At 44.0% G+C, this 21,375-nt stretch overlaps 1 protein-coding gene across 2 annotated transcripts in view; it reads right to left on the bottom strand.

Annotated features, from left to right (window-relative positions):
* ints9 (integrator complex subunit 9) overlaps window positions 1–21,375 on the bottom strand; it is a 67,564-nt gene that overhangs the window by 26,101 nt on the left and 20,088 nt on the right. For both annotated transcript variants that reach the window (XM_073051828.1, XM_073051829.1), the window contains exons 5-10: window positions 14,783–14,922; window positions 13,178–13,264; window positions 9,546–9,666; window positions 8,087–8,221; window positions 3,876–3,987; window positions 1,483–1,663 (exon numbers count right to left, since the gene is read on the bottom strand). In XM_073051828.1, coding sequence (XP_072907929.1) covers window positions 1,483–1,663; window positions 3,876–3,987; window positions 8,087–8,221; window positions 9,546–9,666; window positions 13,178–13,264; window positions 14,783–14,922 — 776 coding nt within the window. The remainder of the gene's footprint in view (window positions 1–1,482; window positions 1,664–3,875; window positions 3,988–8,086; window positions 8,222–9,545; window positions 9,667–13,177; window positions 13,265–14,782; window positions 14,923–21,375) is intronic.

Raw genomic sequence — 21,375 nt, 5'->3', positions numbered from 1 at the left:
TTCTGCTCCAATGCCTACTGAAATGGCTGAGGGAACCACAGTTCAAGGAATGATTTATATTCTCAAAGTTACGGTCCGAGGGTAGATATTTCAGCATATCACATCTACACTGACTAAGCATTCCTCCACATGAATCTATTTTCCTTCTTCCATTCCCATTAACTGAATTTGGGGCGCCGTGGTAGTGTAGTGGTTAGCGCAACACTATTACAGCTCGGGGCATCGGAGTTTGGCGCCCTCCATGTGGAAGTTTATACATTTCTACCTGTGTGCATGTGGGTCTCCTCCCCGTGCCCCGGTTTCCTCCCATAGAACCCAGAAATCTACAGCACATTACAGGCCCTTCGGTCCACACTAGTCCAAAGATGCACCGGTTAGTAGTTAATTGGTCATTGTAAATCGTGCGGTGACTCGGCCAAGGTTAAAATCGGTGGGTTACCGGGCAGTTCAGCTGCAAGGTAACCCACTTCTGGCGCCATACACCTGCTCCAATCCATACTTTTACCCAGCTTTTATATACTATATATAAGATGAATTAATGCATGACTAAAGTTATAGTTTAATCATTTTTTCTTTTTAACAAGCTCATGTATTTTTCAGTATGTGGTGGCTCATTCCCCTCTCACTGGCAGAAAGCAGTACAGCAGCTAAACTAATGGTTTATTACCCTCCACATTTTTCACTGGCTAAACATTACTAGCACATTACTCAATTCATATAATTGGTCGGTTTAGTTTATCTGAGGAATTTTCCTTATCTTAACTATAAAAGAGATGTATTTTTCAGAGGCACCATCTTTTGCCTTCGCATTCTTTGCTGTTCGTTCACCCCTTAGCTTCGTTTCTCAGCTCTTAAATTTCCACAGCACCATGTGAAATTTCACATTCATTTCTCCAGGCTGATTGCCCCCGGATTTAATGCTAGTCCTTAACTCAACTGCATGTAATAAACCTATCAAACTCCACTTTAAAAATGCTTAATGACTTGGCCGCCTATGGTAACCACCACATAAATCCCTCCTCATCTCTGTTCTAAAGAGACATGCATGCATTCTGATCCTAGACTCCTCCACTATAGGAAACATTCTCTCCAAGTCCACTTTATCCAGGCCTTTCAATAGTTGATAGGTTTCATTAAGATCCCTCTTTCTTCTGAACACCAGCGAGTACAGGCCCAGAGCTGTTAACCCCTTCATTCCTGGGATAGCTTTGTGCACCTCCTTTGCACCTTTTCCAATGCCCTCACATCCTTTCCTAGACAAGAGGCTCATAACTGCTCACAATACTCCAGGTGCAGTCTGACCTTATAAAGCCTCAGCATAACATCCTTGGTTTTATATTCTAGTCCACTCGAAATGAATGCTAACGTTACATTTGGCTTCCTTATCACTGACTCAACCTCCACGAAACCCTGCATGAGGACTCCCGAGTCCTTCGCACCTGTGATTTCTGAATTTGCTCCCTGTAACTGCTGCACACTTACCACTCTGCAAAGATCTGGGAGAACTCTAGCGAGCTGTTAGCTACAGGAGAGATGAAGTAAAATGGGACACTGGAGAGTCCAGCTGAATCGATGTACTGGTACAGACACTCCATCAAGTCGTATATCACACCAGAAGGATAGCATGGAACCAGGACATTTCCCCCACTTCGAATGGTCACAGCTGAAACAAGGTTAAAAAAGATAACAGCACTTAAGGGAGATTTGGATTCGGGTGGGAAGTACAGGAGCTCCAGGTCCCACACCACAATTATTACTCTACAACCATCAGGCTCCTGATCCAGGGTGGATCATTTCACTCAGCACTTCCCTGAACTGATTCCACAACCTATGGACTCACTTTCAATGACTCTACAACTCAGGATCTTGGGTTGTTTATTTATTTCAATTTGCACAATTTGTCTTCTTTTACACTTTGGTTGTTCGTTAGTCTTTACTATGTATAACTTCCCATAAATTCTTCTGTATTTATTTTCCTGTTCCTTCAAGATAATGAATCTCAAGATAGTACCGGGGGGGGGGGGGGGGGGGGGGGGATGTGTGTGTGTGTGTATGTGTGTGTGTGTGTGTGTGTGTGTGTGATACATACATATATATAAATAATATATTTATACACACACACACATATACACTTTGCTAATAAATTTACTTTGAACTTTGACTTTAGATGACTACATGGAAAAGGGTTTAGAGCAGGGGTTCCCACCCTGGGGTCCATAAACCCCTCAGTTAATGGTAGGGGTTGGGCACCCCTGGTTTGGAAGGATATGGACCAAAAGCAGGCAAATGGGGCCAGCTTGGTGCTAGCAGGGCTGGCATGGGCCTGTTTCCATACTATTTCACTCTTTGACTCTATAAAGTGTGGAAAGCCTACTCAAGGATATTGCTGGATTTTGTACCAGAGTACAGTGAAAAACTTGCACTGCATACTGTTCGTACAGATCAACGCATTGCGCAGTATGCTGAGGTAGAATAAAGTAAAACAATAACAGAATTCAGAATGAGGTGAACAGTTGCAGGGAAAGTGTAATGCAGGTAGACAATAAGGTGCAACGTCATAATGAGGTAGATTTTTCAAGAATCTCCTATCTCTATAAACTGATTTTAAAGGACGTTTAGTGTGGTCCACATTAATTCAGGTTAAACTCGACAGTGAGAGTGAAATTACGGAGCAGTGGTTAGCGCAATGCTACTCTAGCTCGGGCGCCGAATTCGGAGTTCAATTTCGACATCATCTGCGAGGAATCTGTACCTCCTCTTCGTGGAATCTGTAGGATTTCCCCGGGTCTTCCTGGTTCCTCCCACAGCCCAAAGACAAACCAATTTCTAGGTTAATTGTTCTGTAATTAAGCGAGGGTTAAATCAGGGGCTGCTGGGTGGTGCAGCCTGTTGGGCTGGGAGGGCTTGCTCCAAATAAATAAAGTGCAGTAGTTACAGAGAACATGCAGTGTAGGTGTAAGGATCTAACAAGGCATATTTTGAGGACTGTTCAATAATCTGATAATGGTAAGATAGAAGCTGTCTTTGATCCTGGCGGTACGTGCTTTCATGCTGTTGTATCTTTCGCCCAATGAGAGTGAGGGGGGTAGGCATTTTTATAAGGCACCCAATATAATCAAACAACCAATTGAACTGATGAGCAATTATCAACCAGAAACTCGACTCTCAACCATTGAAAACAATATCAACCTAAATCAGGGGTTCCCAACCTTTTTGATGTCATGGACCCTTACCATCAAACAAGGGTTCTGTGGAGTCAGCTTGGGAACCCCTGATCAAAATGAACAAAAATTTTAAATTTTAAGGAACACTTCATAGGAGGAGAAAAAGACACAGGAAGAATTCCGAAGCTTTGGGCTCAGCAACAGTGGAACCACAGAATTGAAAGGTCCAGATAGAGTTCCAGTTTAATTGTCACTCAACCATACATGAATACAGCCAAACGAAACAACGTTCCTCTGCGGCTGAGGTGCAAAATACAGTACCAACAGCACATAGCACACTACACTTACAAGTATGAAAGAAGAAAAACATACAATTACAAAAAATGGTTAATAATCTAGCCCAAGTCCCCGAGTGTCATGGCCTGTACACCGATGGTCCATTTCTAAACACAGTGCTGGCTGAGGCCAACAAGATGAGCAAGATGGAATGAAATCCTTTTAACTAGGACGGGTAGACAAAAGGTCAATATCTGCGCTAAATTTGTGCTATATTGCTCTTGTTTGGGTAGTCGAGAAGGCAACACAGACCAAAGTATTTAGTTTCAATACTGGAAATGCTGTAGGATAAATTTCAGCAAAGACACAGAATGAAACATTCTGAGCCCAACGTCCTGGAAGGTGAATCACAACGGTAACCTTCCAATGTATTACCTAAGTTACTGCAGAACTCTCCCAGCATGCCATCGGGGTTAGCAGTAGGGATCTGAGTGAGTCCAGTCAGGATGAGGACATCGCTGTTTTTCAAGGAAGTCTGTTCCATGGGCTGTAAATGAATAACAATACCGTGAAATGTTTCTCCCTACTTGAACTTAGAGCATCTTGACTTGTCTAACGTTTATCATCCAAATATTACATTGGGCTGGATATTCCAGGGTCTCGGAAGGTGCCTGCGCTCAGCAGTCACCTGCTCTTGGACTACACTGCTTCTTCCAGTGATATCTGGGCTTCTCCAAGTGCAAAGCTCAACTCCCAAAATGACCAGGAAAGCTGGTGGGGCCCACTTCCAGATTCTGCACAGACTAGATGGACCGAAGGGCTTGTTTCTCTGACTCCATAAACATACACATAAAACTTGAACTAAAGGTAACCAGATTAAATCATAGAACATAACGTGATGTTGTGCCAAACTTTCAGTCTACTCTAACCCTTCCCTCTCACACAGACCTCCATTTTGCTATCATCCATGTGCCTATCCGAGTTTTTTTTTTAAAAAGGTCCCTAATGTATCTGCCTTCACTACTACTCTAACTAACTAAGGCCAACACACCGTACATTTACTTAACCACCCAATCATCCAGCCATTAGCCATTCTATCAGCTGGCATGGCAAATCAGACAGAAAGGTATGCTCATCATTCCCGGAAGCCTGAGAACAGGGGAGTCTTAGGTCATCTACTCTGCCCTGTTGGTGGAACCCACCATCACAGCTCAGGCATCAAGGGCCAATATTCCACTGATGCAGAAGGCTGCTCCGTGGCCCAGTAAGTAATAAATTTAATTGACTTTATTTCTTACATTCTTCACATACATGAGTAAAAATCTTTATGTTACATCTCCGTCTAAATGTGGAAAGTGCAATCATAGTAATTTATAATAAATGGAACAGTCAATGTAACATAGAATACACTCAAATCAGTGTGAGTTCATCAGTCTGATGGCCTGGTGGAAGAAGCCTGTTGGTCCTGGCTTTTATGCTGCGGTACCGTTTCCCAGATGGTAGCAGCTGGTATAGATTGTGGCTGGGGTGACTCGGGTCCTCAATGATCCTACGGGCCCTTTTCTCACACCTGTCTTTGTAAACGTCCTGAATCATGGGAAGTTCACAACTACAGATGTACTGGGCTGTCCATACCACATTCTACAGAATCCTACGATTAAGGGAGGTACAGTTCCCATATCAGGCAGTGATGCAGCCAGTCAGGATGCTCTCAATTGTGCCCCTGTAGAAAGTCCTTAGGATTTGGGGCCCCATAGCAAACTTCCTCAACTGTCTGAGGTGAAAGAGGCGCTGTTGTGCCTTTTTCACCACACAGCTGGTGTGTACAGACCACGTGAGGTTCTCGGTGATGGGGACGCTGACGAACTTGAAGCTGTTCATCTCTCAACCCCAGATCCATTGATGTCAATAGGGGTTAGCCCGTCTCCATTTCTCCTGTAATCCACAACCAGCTCCCCTGTTTTTGTGGCATTGAGGGAGAGGTTGCTTTCTTGATTCCCACATAAGGAATCCGGAGTTGTCAGAATTAAATGTGCAGGTGGCAGACCAAGAAGACATTAAATTCAAAAATTATTTGAGAAAAACATGATAGCATGTTTGATTCATGAAATATGAATTTAATTTAAAGAAACTGTTGGTTTCTCTTAATGATTCAGTCTGTCACTTTATTGAGAACAGTACTTGATCTAATTTTTTAGTCATAGTTTAATAATAATAGGCATCCGTTAGTCTCGTGAGACCATGGATCTGCGCCTGGAGTTTCCAGGGTGCAGGCCTGGGCAGGGTTGTATGGGAGACCGGCAGTTGCCCAAGCTGCAGGCCTTCCCCTCTCCACACCACCGATGTTGTCCAAGGGAAGGGCACTAGGACCCATACAGCTTGGCAGAGCAATGTGTTGTTAAGTGCCTTGCTCAAAGACACAACATGCTGCCTCAGCCAAGGCTCGAACCAGTGACCTTCAGATCACTAGACCGATGCCTTATCCACTAGGCCACGTGCCAATACAGTCATAGTTTACAATATTAACATCAAACCTGGGAAAGAATTTCAAAGACAGAGACCCTGGATATCCCTTGTGAAACATGTCAGCCTTGTTTATTCTCAATTGTCTTTGTTCTTTTCTTCATTAAAATACACCACTGTTTCACGAATGTGCATTTGTAATCTAACAAAAGAATATGGTATATTTGATGGTTCCTCCTGATGAAGGGTCTCAGCCCAAAACATCGACTCTTTATTCCTCTCCATAGATGCTGCCTGACCTACTGAGTTCCTTCAGCATTTTGTATGTATTAATACAGTTTATATTTTCCATTTTATCTGCCTTTTATTTCTCCAAGCACAATTCCAGTCTCATTGATAATTTACTAGTTGGTCTGAATGCACTGTGGAAGTTGTGGCAAAGCAAGAGTTAACATAATGTCTAGACAAGGATAGGTTGTAGATAGCCCAGATAAGAAAACTCACCAATTTAAACATACACTATATATCAAATGATCAATATCTGTAATTGCTAGTGAATTGTGTACAAAAATTCTCTGAAGAGTTCAGTGACAGGGGCCACACTGTTCTCCTTGTGCACAAGTACAATAAAGTATGATTGAGGAGCGAGTGTGAGTTTTCAGAGTCCAGTTGATGGGTGATGACGGCACCTCCATGGCCATTTATCAGGAGTGCTGTGTTCACAGGGCTCTTAGTACCCATCGTTGCAGCATCTTCTTTGACTTGCTACCATCAAGCAGGAGGCTCCAATGCACGAGGGCAAGAATGGTCAGGGTGGAAAACAGGTTCTTCCCTCAGGCCGTTAGGCTTCTGAACTCTTGGCTGCATCGTATTCCAATTGTCACCGGATAATTTGTACTGTACCCTACAATAATTTATGCACTTCACTTTGTTTATTTACGTGTAATTCATTTGTAGGTTTAATTCTTATTGTGTGTTGTATGTACTACTGTGCTCTACACCCTGGCCTGGAGAAACATTGTCTCCTTTGGTGGTATACATGTATATAGCCAAATGACAGTAAAGTTCACTTGATTCCTGTGAAGGATTCCCGGGACCATGACTTCAATAGGTACATTTAATGTCAGAGAAATGGCTTTATCCAGTTACTAACATCTAATAAACACCAACCTCTTTACGCCACCTCTACTAGTGATTAACTCCAAAGCGTGAACTATGCTGCCCAAGCGGACTGAAGAAATTCAGCGTGTCTCTCCTGACTTTAAGATGATTGGAGGAAAGTGGGGGGAGGGGGGGGGATGTCAGAGGCAAGTTCTTCACACACAGAGTGATGGGTGTGTGGAACACCCTGCCAGGGGTGGTGGTAGAGGCAGATACATTAGGGGCATTTAAATAACTCTGAGATAGGCATATGGATGATAGAAAATTGAGGGGAAAGTAGAAAGGAAGGATTAGATTAATATTAGCAGGTTAAAAGGCCGACACAACAACGTGGGCTGAAGGGTTTATACTGTGCTGCAGTGTTCTATGAACTATAATGCTCTAGGATTATTGACAGCCCCCTGAACTTCAGTAAAAGGTACTATTCACTTACCTCAGAGATAACCCAGTTAGAGTATGTCCTATGAAAGCATTCTGGTCTCTCCCCTCGCTCATCTGGCAGAAGATACAAAAGCTCGTACTACCAGACCCAAAGACTGTTATCCCACTCTCATGAAATTCTTGAACGGACCTCTGGTATGATAAGATAGACTCTTGGTCTCACAGTCTATCTTGTTATGCCCTTGCACTTTATCGTTTCCCTGTTCTGCGCTTTTCAGTAGCTGTTGCACTTTATTCTGCATTGTTACTGTTTTACCTTGTTCCACCTCAATGTAGGGTGTAGTGATTTAATCTGTATGAACAGTATGCAAGGCAAGCTTTTCACTGTGTCTTGGTTTGTTCTTGTCACATACACCAGTATGAATATTGGTGTTGGTAAAGAAAGAATGGCACGGAGAGGTCAAGGAAGGTCGGCAAAGATGTGGACAGCACGTTAGGGTGTGCGGCTGAAGGAAAGAATTGAGGTCTCACAGAACTGAGTGTCCTGTCAAATGGAGCATGCCCTTTGGAGATGCAATGACCGTAAAACGGAGGATAAAAGTGTGCAGAATGCAGCTTAGTCTTCAGTCGTTAATAGTTACCTGTGGGTGGGTAGTGAGCAGCGAGGACCCCGAGACATAGGCCACTTTCTCGTAGTGCGACTGGATGATCCAATTAGAACTTCCCAGACAGTAGCCCGAGCTGAGGGGGGTGATCTGTACCGCACCAAAGAGTTCCTGACATTCCACAGAAACACAGAATTTTACTTACGATGTACAAGGCAGATTTAAATATACACTCAGTGAGCATTTTATTAGGTACAGAGTGGAACCCGGTGTGGTTTCCTGCTGCTGTAGCCCATCCACTTCAAGGTTCAACAAGTTTATCTGAGTTACTGTCACTCTCCTGTCAGCTTGAACCAGCCAGGCTATTTTTATCAGACTTTGTTCATTAACAAGACATTTTCACTCACAAAACTGTTCCTCACTAGAATTTTTTTTTGGTTTTTTGCACTATTCTCTGTAAACTCTAGAGACTGTTGTGCATGAAAATCTCAGGAGATCAGCAGTTTCTGAGATACTCAAACCGAACCGTCTGGCACCAACAATCATTCCACGGTCAGTCACTTCCATCCCATTTCTTCCTCATTCTGCTGCTTGGTCTGCACAGCAACTGAACCTCTTGACCATGTCTGAATGGTTTTATGCATTGAGTTGCTGCAAAGTATTGACCGATCTGCACTAAAAAGCAATTGCAAAGGTGTTCCTAATGAGGTGGCCACTGAGTATATTATTGGTTTCAACCCCTAAACTCTCTCTCCCCTGCCCGCTACTGCAGTGATAACCACCCTTACCTCCTCCACACACAGCCATGGATGATCAAAATGGGGCAAAATATTGAGCAGGCTGTTCTGCCAAAAATCTTTCATTGATGTCCTCGCTCCAAATCCACCTCTAAATACTATACGTTCCTACAGTCATCATTTGATAGTGATCAACAAGTTGAAATTAGGTAACTTTTCCTGCCTCCTGCATGGTGAATTGTACCATCCCTTCTCTTTCTGTGACTAAGGTCAGGTAACTGGTACAGATCAAGAGCTATATCTTGACCTGTTTATTCCAATTCAGAACATAATATAAATATTTCTAAAAGTGATCTGGATCCAGGTGAAAATTAGCTCCAGAAATAAAGCCATTGTCAAATAAGTGACCAAAGTTCAGTGATTGGGGTCAATTTCCAATGCAATAGTTTCCTCCAACACTCCAAAGACGTACTGGTTAGGGTTAGTGAGTCATGGCCATGTTATGTGGCCGCTGGAAGCACAGCGACCCTTGCGGCTGCTCCCAGCACAATCCTCAAACTGTGTTGGGCCCTCACACAAATGATGCATTTCACTGTGATTCGATGTGCATGTGAAAAAAGCTCATCTTTAAACCATAGAGCAAAAAAAAAGTGCGAATACAGTCTTTCTCTTCTAGTTGTTGCCAGCTTTGCAAAACAGTTTTGCAGTTTTTTTCCCCTTCTCTCAAGAGATTAATTTAATGCCAGAGAGGTACTTACTATTTTCTGAGAATACCCCACGAGCTGAACTTTACTCAGGGCCAAGTTGACCTCTGCCATTGTGTAACAGCGTCTCCAAGTCAAAACCTCCACAGCATCTTTTAGAGGAGCAGGTAAGTGTCTGGAAACAAGAATGTAACCCTTTGAGAGACAGCAAAACAACATTCAGGAGCAGCAGTTTATCCTGAGAACAGAAAATGTGGACCTTTATTAAGGGTACCAAAGGTGATGGGGAGAAGACAGGAGAATGGAGTTGAGAGGGGAAATAAATCAGCCATGATGGAATGGCTGAGCAGATTCAACGGGCAAAATGGCCTAATTCTACTCCTACGTCTTATGGTCTTTCAAAAAGTAATAGCAGAGATTTATCACTAATGGATTGAAGGCAAACTCACAAAAATGAAAGAAGTTAAGGATTCGTTGATGTGGACCAAATGGAATCTCTGTGGGAGATCTGTGTAGAGTAAGAGTTTCCAACCTGGGGTCCACGGACCCATTGGTTAATGGGAGGGATCCATGGCATAAAAACATTGGGAACTCCTGGTGCAGAGCATAAGCTATTAGACACTCACAGGCGCCAGTAAGAAGAAACGATATGTAAGTGAAGTGGCTCTTGCAGGAGCAGACATTGTTGGAGCGGAGAGTGTAAGAGTGGGCAGGCTTAGGCTCAACAAGCTGAGGTGAGAACGAGCTTGGGCAAGCACAAGTGAAAGTTCTATGAAAGTTTTTAGTAAGTTCTTTTTTCTGTTAGTATATCGTTAGTGCGCTGAGAATGGGTCCAGAGTTAGTGGTAAGTTCTTTGCGTGAGATGAGGGAACTTTCGAGAGACCTCCAGACTCCCTGATACTTGGATCTGCATGAATTGCACCAAACTGCAGCTTCTTAGAGATTGTGTAAAGGATCTGGAGCTGCAGCTTGACAATGTATGGGATAATGAGGTGATAGGAGATAGAAAAAGGCATGGAAGATTTCAATATGCAGGTCGATTGAAACTGGATTTTCAGGAGACCTTTGAAGGCCTTTAGAAGGTGCTACACACGAGGCTGCTTAACATGGGGCAGCACAGTTGTGCAGAAGAGGAGGGAGGGAGGAGATGGGAAGTGGTGAAGAAGAGAAGGGGAAGAAGATAACCAGAATGGGGAATGGGTAACAGGAGAAGGACAGAGAGGGGGATATTACTGGAGAGTTGGAGAAATCAATGTGCACTTTATTGCAGATACTCTTTTTTCCATTTCTTGATGATTGTCTTAACTATACTCCAGACGATATTCAGTGACTTGGAAATTTTCTTGTATCCATCTCCTGACTTGTGCTTTTCAATAGCCTTTTTGTGGAGTTGCTTGGAGTGTTCTTTTGTCTTCATGATGTAGTTTTTGCCAGGATATTGACTCCCCAGCAGTTGGTCCTTCCAGATACTCCCCAATGCCATTCGGCTTTACAATTCAACCGCCAGGAGTAAGATATGTTAAGTGCCGGGGTTAGGACTCAATGTATTTAAGTAAACTACTTAAGAACTTTTTAAAAGCTGCTATTAATGCTTTTTGAGAGGGTGATTTTAGATGCATATCATATTTTTACTGAGTTAAGTATTGTATGTAATTAGTTTTGCTACAATAAGTGTATGGGACATTGGAAAAAATGTTGAATTTCCCCATGGGGATGAATAAAGTACCGGTATCTATCTATCTATCAGGTGTATTTTTACTACAATCAATTGAAACACCCTGACTGCACACAGGTCTCCAAAAGCGGTTCTCCATTTAAATAATTATGGGATTTCTAAAACCAATTGGCTGCACCAGCGATGAATTAGCACGTCATATTAAAAGGGTGGGGGGTGTGAATACTTACGCAATCAATTATTTTGTGTTTTAAATTTGTAATTAATTTAGATCACTTTGTAGAGATCTGTTTTCACTTAGACACAATGGAGTCTTTTTTTCTGTTAATCAGTGTAAAAAAAAAAGCCAAATTAAATCCACTGTGATTCAATGCTGTAAAACAATGAAACATGAAAACTTCCAATGGTAGTGAATACTTTTTATAAGCACGGCATGTGAAGGTTTAGCCAGGGTGTCAAAGGTTACAGAAAGAAGGCAGGAGAATGAGGTTGAGAGGGATAATAAATCAGCCATGATGGGATGGCAGAGCAGATTCAATGGGCCAAATGGCCTAATTCTGCTCCTATGTCTTCTGGCCTTTCCAGAAGTAACAGCTGAGATTTATTACACTGATGCACAGAAAAAACAGAAGAAATTAAGGATTTGTTGATGTGGATCACATGGATGAACTGTGGGAGACCTGTGTCAAGCAGAAACACACGACATGATCTGTTAAGGACAAACATTATCACCGCAGCGTTTCAGTACATACTGAATGCTGACTGTAGCGGGAAAAGATATTGAACTGAAGGATCCTGTACCAGCTCAACTGGACGTGCTTGAATGTTCTTGGGTTTAGGGAGCAAGATGGCCGACAGGAAGTCGAAAAACACCAGTCCTTAAAAAGGATCTGATTACAGTTTCCAACCCAGGAAAAGTCTGTAATGTTAATGATATTTTTCCACACAGTAACAGTTCACAGATAAATGCAGCTTGAATATGCAGAAATTATTCAATCTATTTGTGGGATGGCAAAGGAATGAAAAATGTCTGTATAGTTGCCAAGTATGGAAAGAATATTTTGAGGGGAATCTGAAGGGAAACATCTTCACTCAGAGAATGGTGAGAATGTGGAACGAGCAGCCAACAGAAGAGGTAGGCACAGTTTCAATTGCAACATTCAAAGGCAGATAGGATACATATATGGACAGGAGGGGTTTGGAAGGATATGTTCCGGGTGCAGGTCGACGGCACTAGACAGAAGATCAGGTTGGAATGGACTTGATGGGCTGAAGGGCCTGTTTCTGGGTTGTAGTGCTCTATGTGTAATAGAGAAATTAAACGTGTGATGTAGTCATCTCACAGACACTGACTGGTCTTCCTACACTGTAAATGGTAACTGGAGAATTCCTTTACTTCCCTGACCCCCAGCAACGTGATCACAGATACCACTGTGTTTCTTCAATTATAATATGGGAAGTTATTCAATCACAGGCACTTTTATAACATCAAATCACCCCTCCTAATGGGCAAAAACACGGAATGCATTTCTGAAACACACTCGGCAGGTCAGGCAGCATCTATGGAGACATTTCAGGGCCCTGAAGAAGGGTCTCAGTCCAAAATGTCAACTATTTATTCCTCTCCATAGATGCGGTTCTGACCTGCTGAGCTCCTCGAGCATTTCGTGTACGGTGATCTGGATTTCCAGCATCTGCAGAAGTTCCTGTGGTCATAAGACCATAAAATATAGGAGCAGAATTAGGCCATTGGACCCATCGCGTCCACTCTGACATTTCATCATTGTTATCCATTTCTCTCTCAACCCCAATCTCCTGTCTTCTTCCCGTATCCCTTCATTCTCTGACTAATCAAGAATCAATCAACCTCCGCCTTAAATATATGATGCACTTGTAAACCACAACTGAGAAGGGATTTAACAATAATTGTAAAGGTGTCAAAATTAGGGGACTAAACTATGAAAATGAAGGCAAATTATGTAGTATCAGCCGAAGGTTTTACTCACTGCACCTGAACATTTCCTGGTTCTTCCACAAGGTGGCAGACTGTGGCTTAGGCACCCTCTCCATAAAGGTCACGAGCTCCTCCATGAGTAACCTGTTGTATATAAACATATTTGTGAAACGTAAAAATTATCAACCGCATTGCCACATGTTGGCGCGAGTATTTATACAGCCGTCGCCCTTAGATTTCAGAGCACTGATCAGTCGATAGGTCAATCCCACTGAGAGAGCTCGTGTGTGAATACGGTGAAGTGCAGACAATTCATTTTTATTACTAGTTTGTTATTGTCATGTGTACTGAGATGGAGTGAAAAAACAGAATAGAAAATATAGTGTCACAGCAGCACGAAAGCATAGTGCTCAGTGCGATCACCATACAGCACCAGTGTTTGGTTTCCCGCCACCGCCTGTAAAGAGTCTGCACGTACTCCGCGTGACCATGTGGGTTTCCTCTGGGTGTTCTGGGTTCCTCCCACACTCCAAAGATACACGGTTAGGGTTGGTGAACTGTGGGCATGCTGGGGGCGCGACGACACTGGCGTGCTGCCCTCAGCCCTGTCGGACTGTGCTGGTTGTTTTTGCAAATGACACGTTTCATTCTGTGTCTCGATGTCCCAATGTACCCGTGACAAACAAAGCTAATCTTTAGCTGCACTGAAAGTGCATTGCAGGTAAAGAAGTGAAAAGCAAGAGCCATAAGGTAGATTGGGAAAATACGAGTTTACGGGGGATCATTCCTGAGTTTCATGACAGTGGAATAGGAGCTGTCCTTCATATCTGCATTAGGCTTTTGCATCTGCTGCCTGACAGGAGAGAGGAGAATAAGAATGAGCGGGATGCGAGGGGTTCTTTCCCGATGCAGTGAGAAGTGCAGAGTCAATGGAGGAGACTGGGCTGTGTTCACAACTTCCTGCAATTTCTTGCTGTCCTGGGCAGACACCTGCCATTCCAAGCCGTGATGTTAACTTTGATTTCCAATTTCTCTTCCCACAAATGCTGCCCGATCTGCTAAGCGGATTTGGCCCCAGTACATCACAGATAAAACCTCCCAACCATTGAGCACATCTACATGAAACGTTGCCGTAGAAAAACAGCATCCATCAAAGATCCTCACCACCCAGGCTCGGCTCTTTTCTCTCTGCTGCCATCAGATAGAAAGTACAGGAGCCTCAGGACTTACACCACCAGGCTCAAGAACAGTTACTACACCTCAACCATGAGGATCTTGAACAAAAGGGGATAACAACTCTCATTTAAGGACTCTTTTATCTTGTTATTTCATGCTTCTGATTTATTGCTATTTACTTATAGTTGCATTTGCAGAGTTTACTGTTTACAGTTGCTGAGGTTTACCGATCCTGTCCTATAGATTTGCTAAGTATGCCCTTAGAGAAAAGAATCTCAGGGTTGTATGTGATGACCTGTACGTACTCTGATAATAATTCTCATTTTGATACTTTCAGTATCTGACTTCAACCCCTCCCATCACACGGGAGAACAGTATTTGTGCAGTAAGATCCCAGCGAAGGTCAACATCTTTAAAAAGATGGGAAGGAGATAGTTCTGGCAAAAATAAATAATTTTTTTTTAAAAAAAGAGCTGAAACGCGTACCTTCCGATCTGCATTGTGGGTTCGGTTGCATACACTGTCCCAGTGAAGCCAGTGTGCTCTGTGATGTAGGGCAAAGCCATCATGCAGTGATAATTTGATATCAGGATCACATCTACAGTGGACAAGTCCAACAACTCCGTCTGCAATAGAATTTGTGAATGGAAATAGATTTACAAAGCCACTAAGTAAAAAAATATGCTATTGGTAAGAACAGAGCGGATTTACATGACAAAAGAAAAGTGATATTTGTGGTTATTTGCCACATAAAAATACAGCTTACGTTTTAAAAATTATATAGTAATAGACCCGCACCATTTGATTTGTTTGGAAGTGATGTACAGGGAAGTTAACATGGAGTGGTAAAGCAGAGTAACTGGCCCTTCAGCCTATGATGCCTGTGCTGAATATGATACCAATTTAAACTGCCCAAAGCACCTTTAATTCACCCACTTCAGGCAGACGGGGCTCGTCAGCTCATCTAGGAGAAGGAAACTTTAAACCTACGCTGCCTTGCAGCTAAGCCCACTCATGGGGGAGGTTTCAGGAGTAAATCGCAAGAAAAATCCAGAGCTGGAGCCCCTAAGGCAGTCCTACGTTGAGTTCAACACTGACTGCCGACTCCTACGACGCCGGAGTTATCGGTCTCCGCCATTCCTTTGGATTCATCAGCTATGTGGAAAGGGGGGGCTTGCCACACCAGCAACACTTGCTCTCCATGCTGCACCGCCCTGGCCTGCTGATTACTTAGGGCAGCTGGGATGCCACATCCATGGCAACCCCGACCAACAGAGACCAATCATCTACCAGCACATGATCCATATCCCTCCATTCTCTGCCTGTCTAAATGCCCCTTAACTTTGCTACCGTATCTGTTTCCACCTGCAGCACGTTCCAGGCACTTACCACTCTATGTGAAAAACAAAACTTGCTTCATACATCTCCCTTAAGCTTTCCACGCTCCCTCACCCTCTATATTTCCACCCTGGGAAAGACCCAATCTATTCTGGTCATGATTTTATAAACTTACATCAGTTCACCCCTCAGCCTCCAACTCTCAAGCAAAACAACCCAAGTTTGTCCCATCTCTCCTTACAGATAATTTTCCCCAATTCAGGGAACATCCAGGTGAGTCTCTTCTGCAGCTTCTCCAAACCCTCTGCATCCTTCTTGGAATACATCAACCAGAAAGACACACGATACTGCAGACGTTTTATGTAGCTGTAATATGACTTCCCTTTTTTTAATACTCAATGCCCTGATCACTGAAGGTAAGAATGCCATGTTTTCCATTATCAATGACTTGTATCTTATTACATTTGTTGTTTTGCAGCAGCAGTACAGTGCAAAGGCATAAAAAGTACTATAAATTATAAACTAAATGGTGCAACAAAAAAGAATATTGAGGTAGTGGTCACGGACCATTCAGAAATTTGACGGCAGAGAGGACGAAGCCCTTTCCGAATCAACGAGTGTGGGTCTTCCAGCCCATGCTCATTGATAATAACGAGAAGAGGGTATGTCCCAGATGGTAAGAGTACTTTGTAATGCATGACACCTTCTTGAGGCAACGGCCCTCGAAGATGCCCTGGGTCTGGGTGGTGGGGAGGATTGTCCTGTGAAGAAGCTGGCTGAGCCTCCAGCTCTCTGCAGCCTCTTGTGATCCTGTGCATTGGAGCCTCCACACCAGGCCGGGATGCAACCAGTCAGAACGAGCTCCACCATAAACCCATAGCAATTTGATAGAGTCTGGTCAAACTGGAAATGAAGTAGAGGCACTGGCATGCCCTCTTCATGCTGCATCAAAGGGTGTAGGGCAGGACAGACCCTCTGAGATGTAGGAGGTTTATCTTATTACTTACGTTGCTACTTTTAGGGAGATATGGATTTGGAATCAAAATCCTCTGCCTTCTCTGACCAGCCCAGTTTTGAATCCAATTTGCCAATCACTGTGGATCCTCATGTTTTAGACCTTGCAGAATGCTTTACCATCGTTTATATTTATACAGACTCACATCTACTGCCCTGCCTTCATCAGTCATCTCCTCAAAACTCTGTCTAGTTTCTGCACACAAACCTATGCTGATTATTCCTAAAAAGCCCGTGCTTTTCCAGATGCAAGTTGGCCTTATCCCTTACAAAAGCTTCCCCACGACTGACATTGCCTCACCATCCTGGTTTTGTCCCTTTGCCCAAAGGAAGAACGTTGGCTGCTCTCCAATCCTCTGAGACCTTGCCTGTGGTTAAAGAGGATACAAAGATCTCTGCCAAAGTCTGACCAATTTCCTCTTTCAATAACCGGAGACGGATTTCATCAGGCTCTGGAGACTTATCCAGCCACGAGTTCTTCAAGGCTTCTCTCACTTGATATCAAAATGCCCGAGAATATCCGTTTACTTCTCCCTGAATTAACTTTCCTCATGGACTTCTTTCTGGCAAATGCCATTGCAAGGCACCTATCTCGTCCACTTTGTCTGGCGTCAGGGGTATATTCCCTCTGAGTCACAGAAACAGGCCCTATGGTCCACTTGGATGCAATTACTGATACACGGCGTGATGCAATTTCGAAGACAGCTATATTTCATTAGGAGCTTGAGGAGATCTGGTATGTCACCAAGGACTCCGCAAACTTCTACAAATGTACAATGGAGAGCATTCTGACTGGTTGCATCACTGTCTGGTATGGAGGCACAGGGTGGGGAAAAGCTACAGAGGGTTGTAGACTCACCAAGCTGTACCACGAGCACTCACTGTTCCACTATCGAGGACATCTTCAATAACTGACGCCTCAAGGTGGTGGCCTCCAACAATAAGGACCCCCGCCATCGGAACATGTCCTCTATTTCCTGCTTCCATCCGTGAGCAGGTGTAGGAGCCAAAACTTAACGTTTTAAAAATAGCTTCTTCCCTTCCACTGTCGGATTTCTGAATCGTCCATGAACACTACCTCATCTTTCGCTCTCTTTTTGCACTGCAGCTTTAAAAAAATATTTATTGTTGTAACTTAAAGTGTCCTTCTCCAACCTGCACACAGGCAAAGGCTGAAAAGTAACACTCCAGAGAAAAAGACAACAAAGGAGCGGAGGGGTGATCAGGGGAGGCAGAGGAATGGCCACGGGATTGCTTCAGGTCAGTGGACTGAGCCGTGTTTAAGGGTTCATCTGGGGATCTGAATGAATGCAGCATACTTGCCACAGACTTCATAAAAACAGTTGTAGACGAGTGTGTCCCCACAAAATCACGCAGAGTCTTCCCCAACCAGAAGCCCTGGATGAACCACGAGATCCTCAATCTGCTGAGGGCCAGATCCGAGACATTTAAGTCCGGTGACTGAGAGAGATGGTCCAGGTGTGACCTCTGGAAAGCCATGTCAGGGGCAAAGTGGCAACTCGGTACTAAACGAAGTAACAAAAGGATGCTTGACAGTTGTGGCAGGACTTGAATCCTATCATTTCTTATAAAGTTAAATCAAGCAGCACAGGGCTTCGCTTCCAGATAAGCTCAATGCCTTCTATACTTGCTTCGACAATCAAAGCACGGGGGAACCACCAGGAACTCCCACAGTCCTCGATAATCCTGCGATTTCAGTCTCTGAGGCCACCATGCGAGATTCCTTCAGGAGGGTGAACCCTGGAGAGCATTGGCCTAGATGGGGTACCTGGCCAAGTACTAAAGACATGTGCCGAGGTACCCACTTGCTTCAAGCAGCCTTCAATTATACTGGTGCCTAAGAACGTGCTAACCTGCCCCAATGACGGTCATCCAGTAGTACTCACATCCACAGTGATGAAATGTTTTGAGAGCTTGGTGAAGAAGCAAATTAGCTCCTGCCTGAGAAGCAACTAGATCCATTCCAAATTGCCTACTGGCACAACAAGTTCGCAGAAGATACAATGTCATTGGCTTTCCACTCAACCCTGGAATATCTGGACAGCAAAGACGCATACATCAGGATGCTCTTTATCGACTACAACTCAGCATTGAATATCATCTCCCCTCAAAACTAATAGATATGCTCTAGACCTTGGGCTCAATACCTCCTTATGCAACTGGATCCTGTATTTTTTCACTTGTAGATGGCAGTCAGTGTGGATTGGCAACAACGTCTTCTCCACAATCTCTATCAGCACAGGTGCACAAGGCTGTGTGCTCAGCTCTCTGTTCTACTCGCTTTACACTTATGTCTGTCTGGCTTCAATGCCATATTCAAGTTTGCTGACAACACCACTGTCGTAGGCTGAATCAAAGGTGGTGACAAATCAGCATACAGGAGGGAGAATAAAATTCAGAGGCTGAATGGTGCCATAACACCAACCTCACTCACTGTCAACAAAATCAACATTGACTTCAGGAGCAGCAAATCAGAGGCCCATGATCCAGTCCTCATCAGAGGGTCAGAGGTGGAGAGAGTCAGCAACTTTAAACTCCTTGGTGTTATTATTTTGATGCACCTGTCCATGTAGTACTGTTATGAAGAAAGCATGATCGTGCCTCTACCTCCTTAGGAGTTTGCGAAAACTGACAAACTTCTATAGATGTGTGGCGGAGAGTTTAAAGCCATCCACACCACACAGCACAACTACACAAAGCGTTGCCACACAAAATCAGTATCATCAGGGACACCCCCCCCCCCCCCCCCCCACTCACTGCTGCCATCAGGAATAAGATACAGGAGCCTCAGGACTCTCACCACTAGGTTTGGGAACAGTTATTACTCCTCAACCATCAGACTCTTGAACCAAAAGGGTTAACTTCACTTGCCCCATCATTGAAATGTTCCCACAACCTATGGACTCACTTTCAAGGACTCTTCATCTGATGGTCTGGATATTGTTTGTTTATTAATTATTATTTCATTCTTTCTGCATTTGCTGTCTTTTGCACACTGCTTGAACACCCAGGCTGGTGTGGTCTTTCATTGATTCTGTTATGATTATTATTCTAATATAGACTTATTGAGTATGCCCGCAAGAAAATGAATCTCTGGGTTGTATACGGTGACATACATGTACTTTGATAATAAATTTACTTTGAACTTACGCATTGTTTAATGCATTAACCTGTACTGCTTTGCAAGTCAACAAAATTTACGACATATGTTAGTGATATTAAACTTGATACGGATTTTGAAGAATCCCTCCTGGATACACTTAAATTCTGACTCATACACGCCCCCGGTACTAAAGGTGTCACGGACAATATCAGGGAATTAAAGTTCATCGGCATCACCGTGATTCCCCCCTTCTTATTCTTATTCCTGAGCCCTACACGTACTGTCTCGCCTGATGAACCCTCTGGGAGGTCCTGTCTAAGCACAGCTGTGATATTCTCCATGATCAGAGGTGCAACTCCTCAAATCCTTCTCTACTGAATCCTGGAAAACCGAACTGCCAAACCTGCCCTTGTGTTAACTAACTTGCCTTTAGATTTGTTCTGTACAGCACTAGTCCAGTCAGTTCCACCAGACTCAATCCTGAACATCAGACCGCAGCTCTCGGCGGAAGGACAGTCACGCCGCAGGGTAAAGCAAGCTACTTGTGCTGTACAGCACTAGTCCAGTCAGTTCCACCAGACTCAATCCTGAACATCAGACCGCAGCTCTCGGCGGAAGGACAGTCACGCCGCAGGGTAAAGCAAGCTACTTGTGAATGGCAGCACTAGTCCAGTCAGTTCCACCAGACTCAATCCTGAACATCAGACCGCAGCTCTCGGCGGAAGGACAGTCACGCCACAGGGTAAAGCAAGCTACTTGTGCTGTACAGCACTAGTCCAGTCAGTTCCACCAGACTCAATCCTGAACATCAGACCGCAGCTCTCGGCGGAAGGAAAGTCACGCCGCAGGGTAAAGCAAGCTACTTGTGAATGGCAGCACTAGTCCAGTCAATTCCACCAGACTCAATCCTGAACATCAGCTCTCGGCGGAAGGACAGTCACGCCACAGGGTAAAGCAAGCTACTTGTGCTGTACAGCACTAGTCCAGTCAGTTCCACCAGACTCAATCCTGAACATCAGCTCTCAGCGGAAGGACAGTCACGCCGCAGGGTAAAGCAAGCTACTTGTGAATGGCAGCACAAAGAACGTAGTTTGGCACAGTACAGGCCCTTTGAACCACCACGTTGTACTCGTCTTTTAACCTACTCTAAGATCAATCTAACCCTTCCCTCCCACACAGCCCTCCTTTTTACTTTCATCCATGCACCAGTCTAAGAGTCTCTTAAATGCCTCTACCACTACCCCTGGCAGGGTGCTCCATGCACTATCACTCTGTATATTAAAATCTCTGGTGTTCTCCACTTGATACTTTCCTTAAAAATCATGTCCTCTGGTATTAGCTGTTGCTACCCTGGGAAGAAGGCCCTGGCTGCCCTCCTTATCTCTGCCTCTTATCATCTTGTACACCTCTATCAAGTCACATCTAATCTCCTGTGCTCCAAACAGAAAAGAACAAGCTCGCTCAACCTTCTGATAATGCGGAAACCAAACAGAAAAGAAATCGTTACTGCAGGCTAACAGCTTTTGATGTAACTCCGCGTTACTGCCAACGCCTCCACAGCTTCACTACTGCAGCTCCCACTTACTGAATGGAAATTTAATGT

The sequence above is a fragment of the Hemitrygon akajei genome, chromosome 7 (assembly GCF_048418815.1).
Source record: "Hemitrygon akajei chromosome 7, sHemAka1.3, whole genome shotgun sequence".
Lineage (NCBI taxonomy): Eukaryota > Metazoa > Chordata > Chondrichthyes > Myliobatiformes > Dasyatidae > Hemitrygon > Hemitrygon akajei.
Note: the sequence above shows the minus strand (reverse complement) of the source record. Positions and strands in the feature narration are given on the sequence as shown.